Here is a 12,581-nt window from a genome sequence, read left to right as displayed (position 1 = left end):
AGTTCTAAAATACTCGTATTTGATTTGTTTTAAATGATTAATAACATCTTCATTTTCATACGTAGTACTCAAACCTTCAATAGATTTAATAATTGGAAAGAAAATATCTTACCAATTAAATTATACTTCGTCGTCAAATACTCAAATTTGATTTGTTTGGACAAGATCAAAGTTAGCCGTAACCACATTACTCAAGCTTTCAATCGATTTAATGATTGGAGAGAAAACGTCTTACCAATTAAATTATTCTTCGTCGTCAAATACTCAAATTTGATTTGTTTGGACAAGATTAAAGTTAGCCATAACCACATTCAAATAGAGTTGGGAAATATACCGAAAATTTAATTGCTCAATATAGTTATATGCGTGCATATTCTTCATCTATTAACTGTGTAAACATATTATTGTAATATATATAGTTACATAAATAAAGTATTATTGTAATATACAAAAATATTATTATGATAGAAACATGATTTCATTCATAAAAAAATTATTGTAAATTAAAAAGTACTTATTTAGTTTGAAAATCAATTTTAATCATTCATCAATTAAGATTTACAAACTAAATTGATTTCTATTTATCAGAACAAGAATAGTTTTCAAGTTATAACCTCTTTAAGTGAGCGTTTTCTCTAATACATTGATTAATAGATTAATTAAATTGTTGTGTCCTCAACTTTAAGTATTTTTCATGAAATGATGACCTCAATTTTATCTTTTTATTAAAATCCTAACTTTAATATTTTTCATAAAACGTCCCAAACTTTCAATGTTTTCCATTTTTTCTATTCAACTATCATTTTCTATTCAAAACCCCTAAACTTTTAGTCTTTTACGGTGTGTTTATTTTTTAGCCCTCTACATATAGGGATAATATAATGAGGTATAAATTAATCACTTAAAGTTAGTATGTTATTTGTTTTGAATGATAAATATATTTATTCTTAATTATAAGGTGGTATAAAAGTATAACACTCTCCCGTAAATATAAAATTATACCTCACTCAAGGTTTTGCCTGAAATTTTATACTATTTGCTCGAATTTTTTATTACGTCAAAACAAACAAAATATAAGATGATAAATAGAGTTTATCTCTTGCTTAAACCTCAAAGAAAACACACTCTTAACGTTTTCCATAAAATCTTATGCTATAAAAAATAAAATTGACAGTAAAATGATGAGTCATGTCTATAGATTCTCACGTGGAACAATGTTGTTTTATTTGGTGACATGGAAAAAAAATATTCCATTTAAAAACTTGGTGATGTAACTTATCATTCCGTCGCCAAATTTTATATAACGAAACATTTGGAAAAACATTGAAAGTTTGAGCTTTTTAACATAAAAAAAACTTAAGGATATTTCCTAAAAACAATTGTGTTAGAAACGTGGTAAGCAAAAATCTAAAAAAGAGAACTAATTGACAACTATTAGTCACAAATTCATCTAATTGCCTCAGACGACCAAATCAATTAATTTGATGGGGTAACTAGATAATCTATATATTGACTGATAGCTATCAAATCATTATCTTTTTTAGAACGTGCCAAAAATGCGTAAGATATTATCACTCAATTACAATAATGATTGAAACATTGGTAATTTAGTCTATTTTAACATAAGTACTCCCTTGGTCCTAATATTAATAGTCCATTTCTTTTGGACACATGTGTTTAGGAGACTAAAATATGCGTGACCCACATGTTTAATATAATTATCAATCGCTATTAAATCCTCATTAGTTAGTCAAATAATTCCAATTGGTCTGCTATCAAAACTAAATTACCCGCCAATTCATGAAAGCAGATGATGACAATAGTCAATTCCCCACAAAAATTAAATAATTAATTCAATTTGATCTGATATTTATCGAATCAAATTTGAGGAGGCGTTCTCCGTCTCCACTGCTACAAGTCCGACGAACCTAATTTTCTGGCGAGGGTCCATGCTGGAAAAACTAAGGTTTCGCATAGAAGGTGGACGTGCGAGGATATATGTGGCAGGCACGCGAGGGATTTGCAGTGAAGGCGGGCGAGGGTGGAAGTGGGTGAAACTAGGGTTTCACTTAGAAGGTGCAAGTGGCGAGTAATAGTGGGGGGAGGAAGGCGGATAGGGGGGAGGTGGCGAGAAATAGTAGATGAGAGTGGGCAGGCGGTGAAAAACAATGGAGAAGAGGGGAGCGCGGTGAGGACAATGGAGGAGGGAGAGGAGAGGCGGCGATAAACAAAGAGAGAGAGATGGAGAAAGTTGAAATGAGAGAGGGTAGGATTTAGGTTTAAATGCTTAATTTAATTAATTTTAATTATAACCCAAAGGATACATGTCATTATATTTGGAACAATCTAATAAAAAAATACTTCCTCTGTTTCAACGAAGTTGAGCCGTATTTCTTTTCGGACCGTTCTAACGAAGGCGAGTCATTTCTTTTTGGAATAAATTAAAGCTACTTTATTCATTCACTCACTTTCTTTCATTTTGCTTTTTCATTTACTTTTTCATTAAATACTAACTCAAATCTCATGTCCAAAAGAAAAGGCTCGTCTTTACTGGGACAGAGAGGGTATATATCATCAAGATTAGGACAGATAAAGTATATGTTTATAAAAGTGAGTTTTTTTGTATAGACTAAGGGATCGCTTGGTTTGAAGGATTGTAAATGATTAGATTAAATTAATTTTATAGTAATATCTTGTTTGATTGGATGAATAATCTGATATTCAATTGTATGTCATAAGTAATCTCGGATTAATTCATCTCGCGTGAATTCAATTTTGGCAATTGAAATGCCCCTAAGAGCATCCACAATGCTTGTTGCTTAGAGGGGTGTCTTAGGAGTGGGCCCCACCTAAGACACACCCCTCTCCAATGCATTGTGTCTTAGGTGGGTTAAATCCTCATTTCCACAAAATTCATATTTCTACACTTTTATTTTTAAAATTCAAATTTCATTAAAATTAAAATTCTACATTACAATATTTTAAAGACATAATTTAAATACAATAATAATAAAAAAAATTACAAGAATTTTCTAGGGCTCAATCAGACCAAAACGAGACCAAATGTGCTCCTTCAAGTCCAAAGTGAGGCGAGCATGCATCTCCGCGTCTCGCATGGATGCTTGTCGTGCAACAAATGCACGAAAATCCGGCGGAGCACCGACATGAGGTTGAGATGCGGCGCTACTCGAAGCTTCGTCGGCGTCTTCTTCCCACTGCGTTGCTTGCTCGCCTTCGTCTTCGATGATCATGTTGTGCAAAATGATGCACGTGAACATGATGTCGCTCATCGCCTCCTTGCTCCAAAGACGTGCTGGGCCTTTGACGATTGCCCAACGAGCTTGAAGGACGCCGAAGGCTCGTTCAATATCCTTGCGAGCCGCTTCCTGCATCACTTTGAACCTCTTCCCTTTCGGATCCGTCGGATGTGTAAGACTCTTCACGAATACAGGCCAATTGGGATAGATGCCGTCAGTCAAGTAGTACCAACTTGTGTAGTAGGTGTTGTTGACTTGATATGTGACCGGCACCCCCATTCCTTGCAGCCGATCGTTGAACAACGTCGAGTTGTTGAGCACGTTGATGTCGTTGTTCGAACCAGGAGTCCCAAAAAAAGCATGCCAGATCCATAGATCTTGCGAGGCGACGACTTCGAGGATGATGGTCGGTTCCCCCTGATCGCCGCGAGTGTATGCGCCTTGCCATGCCGTTGGACAATTCTTCCACGCCCAATGCATGCAATCAAGGCTCCCTAGCATTCCCGGGAAGCCGTGCTTCGCTTCGTGCATTGCTAGAAGCTGTTGGCAGTCAGCGGAAGTCGGCCTCCTCAAGTACTCCGCACCGAAGAGTTGAATAATAGCTTGACTGAATCTGCGCAAGCACTCCAACGCGGTGGACTCAACAATCCGGAGATACTCGTCGTATTGGTCCGCTGCCCCACCGTTAGCTAGCATACGAACAGCGACAGTGCATTTTTGCAATGGCGTGAAGCCAGGCCTCCCTAGTGCATCCGTGCGTTGTTGGAAGTATGGATCGGCTGCGACGGCATTAACGATGTGCAAAAACAACGCACGACGCATTCGAAAACGACGGTGGAAGATGGTGTCGGGGTAGGACCGGATTTTCATCAAAGTAATCCGCGTGCAAACGTACAGCGCCGGCTTCACGGTCCCGACGAATGAAAGCCTTCTTCCGCGCACCTCGTCGGCGACGACGAGGTTGCTCTTCTGGATCACCAATATCTTGAACAATTTGGTTAAATTGTTGTATAGGATTGGAAAATTCTTCAGCACGTCGCTTGTCCTCGTGGCTTGATGAGGAGGAAGACATTTTTTTTAGAAATTTTTTTGATGTGGAGATGATTTTTTGATGTGGAGATGTGAAATGAATGAAGAAGAGTGGTGATATATATAGATAAAAGGGAAAAAAAAATGAAAAAGAGGAATTCGGCCGTTTGATTCCAACGGTCATTTTATTAAAAAAAAATATTAGAAACGGTCAAAAAATTCAAAAACAATCGAATTAATTTCTTTTTTTTTTAATAGGCGCATCCGCCGGACGCGCCATACACTTCCGCCTCTCGCCCCGGGTCTTTGCCTCGCCACCCCTTCGAACCAGGACGGGTCTCCAGTGCGGCGGCGTCTTCTTCACCCCGGTTCGACCCGTGCTTCGCCCTCCGCGCTGTGGATGGCCTAAGCGAATGTAGACATTTTAAACTTTTAATTTTATAATATAATTAAAATTTTAAAATAATTGCGATGGAAAGAAACAAGTTAAGTAGAGTGAGGTGACAGCATAGAAGTTTCGAAGTTATATAAAGTACTTGTCCAGTGGCTTTTCCCCTTTAAACTCGTTTTCACTTTCTCTCCTCTTTTGCCGGCCGTTAATCTTCTGTCTGAAAACCCCTAAAATTCTCATAATCCGCGTTCTAGTTTTTTGCTACCAAACACGGCATTGATGTTTCTTCTGGGACGAGCAGCCTCCAAGATTTGTAGCAGCAGTCCAAAGTTTATGACCAATTTCTTCAAATTCTTCACTTCGGATTTCCCGGGAAAAGAATTGTGAAAAAAAGATACCATTTTTATCACTAAAAATTCCAACATTTTTCTTCTTTTGAGATGGAGGGAGACGAAGACAACACGCGTCGATTTCTAGGGGCGGACGGAACTTCAAAAGATCCGATGCACAAGTCGGCGAAGCGGACTGAGAGAGAAAGAGAGGAGAAGGAGGAATTGGAGCTGAGCTTGGGGCTTTCCACCAACGGCAGATTCGGTGTCGACCTCGCGAGCAAGAAGATGAGACGCTCCTCTTCCGTCTCCAACATAGTGTTGTTGAATATTGATTGTGCAGGAGATGACCAGGCGCGTGGGGCGGACGCGCCGCTGGCGAGGACGTGCTCCTTGCCGCCGGCGTTCGACTCCGGGGGGAGGACGAGGACGAGGATGGAGAAGTTGAAGAGCGTCGATGGTGGGGACGGAGTGCATGCAGATGCTGGTTTGAACGCCGACATGGCTCGTGATGGAATTCGAAACCTCCGTTTAAAAGAATGGCCAAAACCTCCGATTGAATCGAGGGGCGATCACAGCCATATTGTTAAGGGTATATACACTCTCCTTCCCCTCTCATATCAGTCTTGTTTCTCGCAGATCACCGCGTGTGTGTGTGCGTGTTTGCCGGTGAAACGTGTTTATATTTGTGTTGTGGGAAATGAATGTTTTATATGCCTTGCTGCTGCTGCAAAGAGGCGTTAGTGTGTGACTGTGTGTTGTGGTTGGAAATTATTTGCTGCACACACAAACCCAGGGAGGGAGGGAGGGAGGGAGGGAGAGATAATGTTTTGTACATTGCTGTGGGCTGCATATGATCTTGCATGTCCATCTTATGCAATAATGAAATTTATCATACCCATGGCCACATAAAAATGGAGTATTTACAATATTAGGATGTTTCATTTATATCTGTTAATATGATCATCTTCTCATTTCATGCATTATTCTGTCTGTCTTCTTGGTTCGTTTGATTTGTGTGAGCACCAGAAATAAATCCTCTAGCACCATTTCAGATTGAATTTTACAACTATAGATTGATTTCTTGTAGTTTGCAGGGTTGAAATAGACTGCATAATGTTTTCTCGAGTTATCATGAGAACTCTGAGAAAACTATGGACTGCACATACAAAGTAAATGCACTTTTAACATATAAAGTAACTGCACTACGATTGGGTGTGTTTGGTATCCATGCTTAGAAATGGTTTCATTAATAAAACCAAGATAAGTAATATAGAAAAGATGAGATTAGTTATCTATCTAGCCTAAGATAGATAATATGAGGGTGGAGGAGGTATTACTTATCAAGGTGATATAGTAGAATAAGGCCGGGCCCTTTAATTATCACGGGCCGACTTGTTAAATAATATGGGCTACCAAACGCCCATACAACCAATAGTATTCAACAATCTTGGCTTATATAGTGTACCAAACACATAAACATATAATGTTACCATAGTGCAGTTACTTTATATGTTAAATGGATTTACTTTGTACATTTAATGTCTCACAGTCCTCACTATAAGAAGGTTTTTATTTGAACCCTTTCCTATATGTATATATTTATAACGTGTGCATGCATTGTTTATGAAGTCTTAGTATACATGGTATGAAACCTGTATCTTAATTGGCTGTCTTGATTCGTTTTCTTAGTTTCTGTTTATAGTTGAATGAATGTTCCTGATGAGCTGAGATTGTGTTGCTTTTGTTATAGTAGTAATTAATTGATTCTCTTGTCAGCATTTGTTGTCGTCTTATGGTGCGTCACTTTTCTTTAGTAGCAATTAGTCAATTCTCCTGCCGGTATTGGTTGTCATCTTAAAGTGTGCGCCGTTTATCTGTTTTGCTTGTCGTATTAGATTGTGCAATGTGTCCTCCCATTAGAATGTGGACGTCATTGAGAACTTTCTTTTGATAAAATAATAGCATTGTCAAGGTGATGAATAGTCCAAATTGGAAGTATAATTATTTATTTTTCCATTTTCTTTGCGTATTAATTATAATCTAGATTCGAATTTCTCCCACTTTTTATGTGTCCTTTGTTCCAAAAGTGACTTGGGAAGTAAAGGGTAAGGAATTCAAATTTAAGAGAGTGTTTGCTTCTTTACTAACTTACGGTTCGATAACTGCCGGATAAATTATAGGATTGCGATAGTTCAATAAAATAATCTCTTGTTACTTTCTATGATGTGAAGATGATAAAAAACTCTTGATTATAATCAAAACATTAATTGTAATAAGTACAAAAATTCCCTAGTCAAAATCACCATCTTCTTGGCAACTCACCAACATTTGTTTCTTCTATCTCCACCCACCGGCGTCTTCCTCACAAACCTCAACTCTCCGTCTCATTGCCTCCGTCTATCAGCATCATGCATCCTAGCTTCCGCTTTGCTATGATTGATGTAGAATAGAGCCAAAACGAAATCCCAAAACTCCTAATTTACAAAACCTAAGTCACTTTTCCCTTTTCCCATTTCTAATGACCATTGCTGCGGTTCGACCTCTACCTCACACAACTTTACAATTGACCGCCGTGCCTCAGATCTGAACAATTTTTGACCAACTTTTTCATCATCATTTCGCTTGCATTTCGGCGCCGAACATTTGCAACAACTCTTTGCAGGACGCCTCCTCAACTTGTTGTAGTGCACAGTCCCAATACGACATTGTCGTCTTCCTCAGTGATCATGCCTTAGGTCTGGTGGAGCAGAGGTCGCGACGAGCTCTTTGGGTTTAGGTTTTTCCTTATTAGGGTAATCCCCACCGTAGTAAACAAAAGATGATAAGTATTTTGTATCATATTATCTATTGCATCAAATATTCAATCATTTATATTGCCAATCCTAATTAATAATTCCCCTGAGGAGATTTTGTAGATTTTGTTGAAAAGAGTAATCTTTACTCCTTGAGCTGGAATAATAGATTTAAATTTGCTCTTCCTTTCTAAATAACCTAACTATTACGAAGTATGGTTTCCGGCATGTGGTTAGAATTTAGAGAAAGGTGCATCTAGATGTCAAAACTCTTTCATGAAGTCGGAGTTTGCACTGAAAGTAGTACCTTCTGTCCCTTTTGTCTCTTCTAACCCCTTAAACTTTTGAAATTGTATTTCTTTTGGCCTCTTCTGTGAAAGCTGCCATATGAGCTTGTTAATGCATGGTACTTTCCCCCATATTTACATAAACTCCCCCCCGCTCTCTGAAACCAAAAATCCTCTTCAGTTTATTGAAAGAAAAAACACTCCAACCATGTTATCATTATAAACCAAAGAGACAAAAGGATAAGAGTATACTCATGATTCATCTATACTATACCTATCAAGGTCTTCACAAGGATCCCTATCTGTAATTTGTTTTGTACACAATTAATTGCACGAATAATTGTTTATCATTGTTTGAATGGAAAAACATAAATGCATATGGTAGGTGGCATGTAACATAATGTGACATAATTATATATATATATATATATATATATATATATATATATTTAAAGGCAAACATCGACATCACCAATACGTTATTGAATTGAAAAGTTCATGTTTTGAATTGGTTACTAGAAATATTAATTGAAAATATCTAAAGCTTGGTTGGAGAGGGATGAAAAAAGCTGGAGCTAGAATGTGAAGGGAGAGTTAGACTTGGTAAAGATGCAGCAGGCATGGGGATATTTGCAGCACGGACAAAATCCCATGAGCTGCGCAACAAGATGAAAAGTAAACAAGAAATTTCAATGTTCTTGGCTAGCTCAGCGGGAATAGACGGAGAACTTCATCCTGCTGAGGTATATTTAATTCCATGTCTGTTATATGAACGGAGTGTATCTCCTTCAAGAAACTTGAAGAAGATTTTAGGGTTTGATAGGAAGATTAGATTTCTAAAGTTGGGGATGGAACCAAATGTTCACAAACTCAAAAGTTATGCCATTAGCTCCAGCTTCACAGAAGAGGTCAGATGAGCCGAATTTCAAAAGCTTAGGAGGTTGATAGGACATAAGGCACCTTTTCTGTGCCTACTTTGACCCCACGAAATAGTTCATGAGTCTAGATATACCTTTTCCCTAGAATTTATGCACATAGGTTTAATAATTCGCTAGTTCATTATATCATTTGACTATATTTATGATTTTTTGAGCGATATCTGATTGGAGGAGTGAATACATTGAATAATGAAACCGTTCAGGGTCGTAGAATCCCATTTTCCTTATAATTTATGAAAATATGTCTGTTGACAATTCACAGGTTCATTAGATTGTGGAAATATCTTTATGCCTTTTTGTGAGTGACATGAGTTAGCTTGGGGGTATACATTTAGCAATAAAACACGATCGAAATGAATGATGAGCTGAATGCAGACCATTATAGTTGGTGCAGCATTGTCATGTTTCTCTCATAAGGTTTGTCAAGTCATGGTGTTACAAAATAGCTGTCTTTGATGAACTTATTTTGTGATGCATGACCAGCAGACCTGGGGTATGTATTAAATAGAAAAAAACATGAATCATGAGCTGAATAGCGTCTGTGCAGACTATCATAGTTGGTGCACCATTTGTCGTGTTTCTCTCATAAGCCGTGTAAAGTGATGGTGTTTCAAAATAGTTATGTCTTTAAGGCTCTGAATATGAACTTATCTTGTGATGCTTGACCAGCAGACCTAGAGAAATTGTTTAATATCTCATCCATTCTCATCCTCCTTTTGATAATACCCTTCACATTATGGATATGATTTAAACCTACACAAAATACTTTCCTAACTCGGGCATATCTAGGCAATACCGAAAACCTGGCTTGATAAAATATCTTATTGCAATGTTATCTTGGTTCTCACATTCTGGTCTTTGACAGGAGCAACTCAAACTACTATGACGGGGAGTAGTTGCTCTGGGGGAGGACCAACTGTTTTGGTTGCTAACACCGACGAAGCACAGCAGCAGAATGCTCTGGTCGACATGCCCTACGTCTCCACAAAAGGTTTCGGGCCTAACCATAACAAGATCGAGGGTTTCCTATACAGATACAAGAGGGGAGAGGAAGTCAAGATTGTGTGTGTTTGCCATGGTATGTTTCTCTCACCGGCAGAATTTGTGAAGCACGGCGGTGGGGGTGACGTCGCTTACCCTTTGAAACACATAGTTGTTAACCCCTTCCCTCTCTATTAATTACTATAGTTTGATAAGTCTCTACTCACCAACCTTAATAGAATGGTTTGCAAGCAAACCTTACCTGTAATACTATGACTACTTTTCTGTGTTTTCAATGTTACTTGATGTAAGATAACTTGCATGACATTATAAATGTAGTTAAAAGTTCATCTACTCTTTTTTACATATATTTTCATGGTCACCAATGGGAGTTTCGATGGCATGGTTTTTGAAGTCGATTATTGTGTTGAGTATGATTGTTTTGGTTGGGTAATGTTATCTTTTTCTTTCTAACTAGTTACTTCGTCTTCGAACCAAGTGTTTTATTTGGAGATAAATTTTGTTTTCGAATAAGTGTCATTTTAAAATTACATCGTAAAATGAGGAATATATACGAATTAAGCAACTTCAACGATTGTATCTATAAATACAAGTCTTAGGATTAGTTTGTTAGAGGTGATTAGGTGTATAATGTAATTATGACATTTTATATTATGTTTGAAAATAAAGGTCTTTGCTCATAGAGTTGTAGGTCTTGGGCGGGACTGGTCTTTAGCAAGAGATGGGTCTGATTCGACCCGACCTTGCACGTGGTAGGAGAGGAGTGGCTGAGGGCGCAGGTGCATAATTGAGGGCGAGCTGACGGGTGGTTGCCGGAGCAGCAGCACGAGCGCGCCAGCTAGAAAGAGAGGCGGCACAGGCGTGGGAAGGGGTGCGCCGGCTGGAAAGAGAGGCGGCATGAGCGGGTTTGGCCCGCGCCGACGAGAAGGTAAGGCGACACAATGACGGCGACAGCGGCGTGAATGGTGGAGGTAGGGAACTTGTACTTATTTTATCAAGTAATTATTGATATGAAGAAAAGTAATGTTTCAAAATATAAATAATTTTAAGTAATCATTGTTGTGATGAAAAATAATATTCATTTCGTCCACAAAAAATAGTTCATTTTTGACATTTTGGGATGTCCACAAAAATTAGTCAATTTTCATTTTTGGAAACTATTTATCACATGATGGACTCTATTATCCACTCACAATACAATTAATATCATTATAAACATTACTTTTCAAGTGGACCCTTTCTAAACTCACAATACAATAACTGTTTTTATTAAAATTTCTATCGTCCCCCTTATTATGACTATTTTTTGTGGACAGAAGGAGTAATGAAGAAATGTAATGTTTGTAAAATGTTACTTTTTTCACAACAATTATTATTTTTATTCCCGATAAATTGTATGTTTACTTACTCTGATCCGACCCGTGCTCTACTCCCTACCCGACTTGCACCATGCCCCTATCCGACCCGCGCCCTGCACTTACTCAAATCTGTCTCATACATGAGACCGAGTGTACAAGAGTTTTTGCGGTGCTCATAATAAGTTATACAAATCTTTTGAATACTGCACACCATCACTTATGCGATACAAAATGAATGATAAATTTTACTCTCTTCGTTCACTAAACGTACATCAATTTTTTTTATTTTTTTTTTCATTTTTAGTGTATATAAAAAGTTTAACATTTTCCTTTTTAGGATATGATTCCACCATTTACCCATATACGTCACTCTTACAGACTCTTTTATAAAAAAGTTATTTATGTATCAATTTAATTCAATCTCAGCCATGATGAAATTTTTATAGATTAAAAGTAGATTCATCATCAACAATCATATTAAAATCCATATCCAGCTAAAATGCTATATTTAGCAAATAAAGGTGTATGCATGTTGGAATCAATTTGTCAAGTTTGTGATTGAATATAGATTTGAGTTGTTCCCTTTACATATATCCAAATAGTAAACATCTTGTATATTAATATAAAAAAATAGAGTTGGATTCCCATGATTCAAAATTAATTTTATAAGTTTGGCCTCATCTAAAATCGAGTATAATTGACATATCGGTATGCGGGTTCGTAACGGCTTAAAGTATAAAGGAAAGGGTATTGGGTGAAAGAGTCAACAAAGACGACAGTCGTTTCCCGGGGAAACGGCATATGCATGAGCATGATTCATCGACATGAGCTTAGTTTTGGTCGTATCAGGTCATTATCATTAAATTTATGATTGCCTTACTTTTATATTGTCTCGTCCACAAAAAAATTCGTCATACCGTGAATAATATAAACTTTAATAAAATTATTAATGAAGTAAAGATACTATTTTAAATATGTGTGGAATTATATATATGAATCCTATTGTTATAAATAAAATTAATATTTTTATGAATGAATTTTAAAAAAAATGACAAATTATTCGTTGATGAATAATTATGAGTCGTTTCTTTTAATTGAATCAATATTCATGAGTATGAAATTTTCGTGGTATTGTTTATTTTTTATTATCATGAATACATTCTCTCATTTTTTTGACAAAATTAAATATCTTTAT

At 37.1% G+C, this 12,581-nt stretch overlaps 2 protein-coding genes across 2 annotated transcripts; one reads left to right on the top strand and one right to left on the bottom strand.

Moving 5' to 3' along the window:
- Nucleotides 1-1,356: 1,356 nt before the first annotated feature.
- On the bottom strand, nucleotides 1,357-4,079 carry LOC130990502 (protein ALP1-like). The gene is made up of 2 exons (XM_057914730.1): nucleotides 3,061-4,079; nucleotides 1,357-1,369 (listed from the first exon to the last, which is right to left on the bottom strand). The coding sequence occupies exons 1-2, from the start codon at nucleotides 4,077-4,079 to the stop codon at nucleotides 1,357-1,359; spliced, it is 1,032 nt and encodes a 343-aa protein (XP_057770713.1).
- A 728-nt stretch (nucleotides 4,080-4,807) lies between these two features.
- On the top strand, nucleotides 4,808-10,361 carry LOC130988726 (ninja-family protein AFP3-like). The gene is made up of 2 exons (XM_057912659.1): nucleotides 4,808-5,598; nucleotides 9,892-10,361. Exons 1-2 carry the CDS (start codon nucleotides 5,118-5,120, stop codon nucleotides 10,203-10,205), a joined length of 795 nt encoding a protein of 264 aa, XP_057768642.1. The 5' UTR covers nucleotides 4,808-5,117; the 3' UTR covers nucleotides 10,206-10,361.
- The last annotated feature ends 2,220 nt before the right edge of the window (nucleotides 10,362-12,581 follow it).

The sequence above is a fragment of the Salvia miltiorrhiza genome, chromosome 6 (assembly GCF_028751815.1).
Source record: "Salvia miltiorrhiza cultivar Shanhuang (shh) chromosome 6, IMPLAD_Smil_shh, whole genome shotgun sequence".
Lineage (NCBI taxonomy): Eukaryota > Viridiplantae > Streptophyta > Magnoliopsida > Lamiales > Lamiaceae > Salvia > Salvia miltiorrhiza.
Note: the sequence above shows the minus strand (reverse complement) of the source record. Positions and strands in the feature narration are given on the sequence as shown.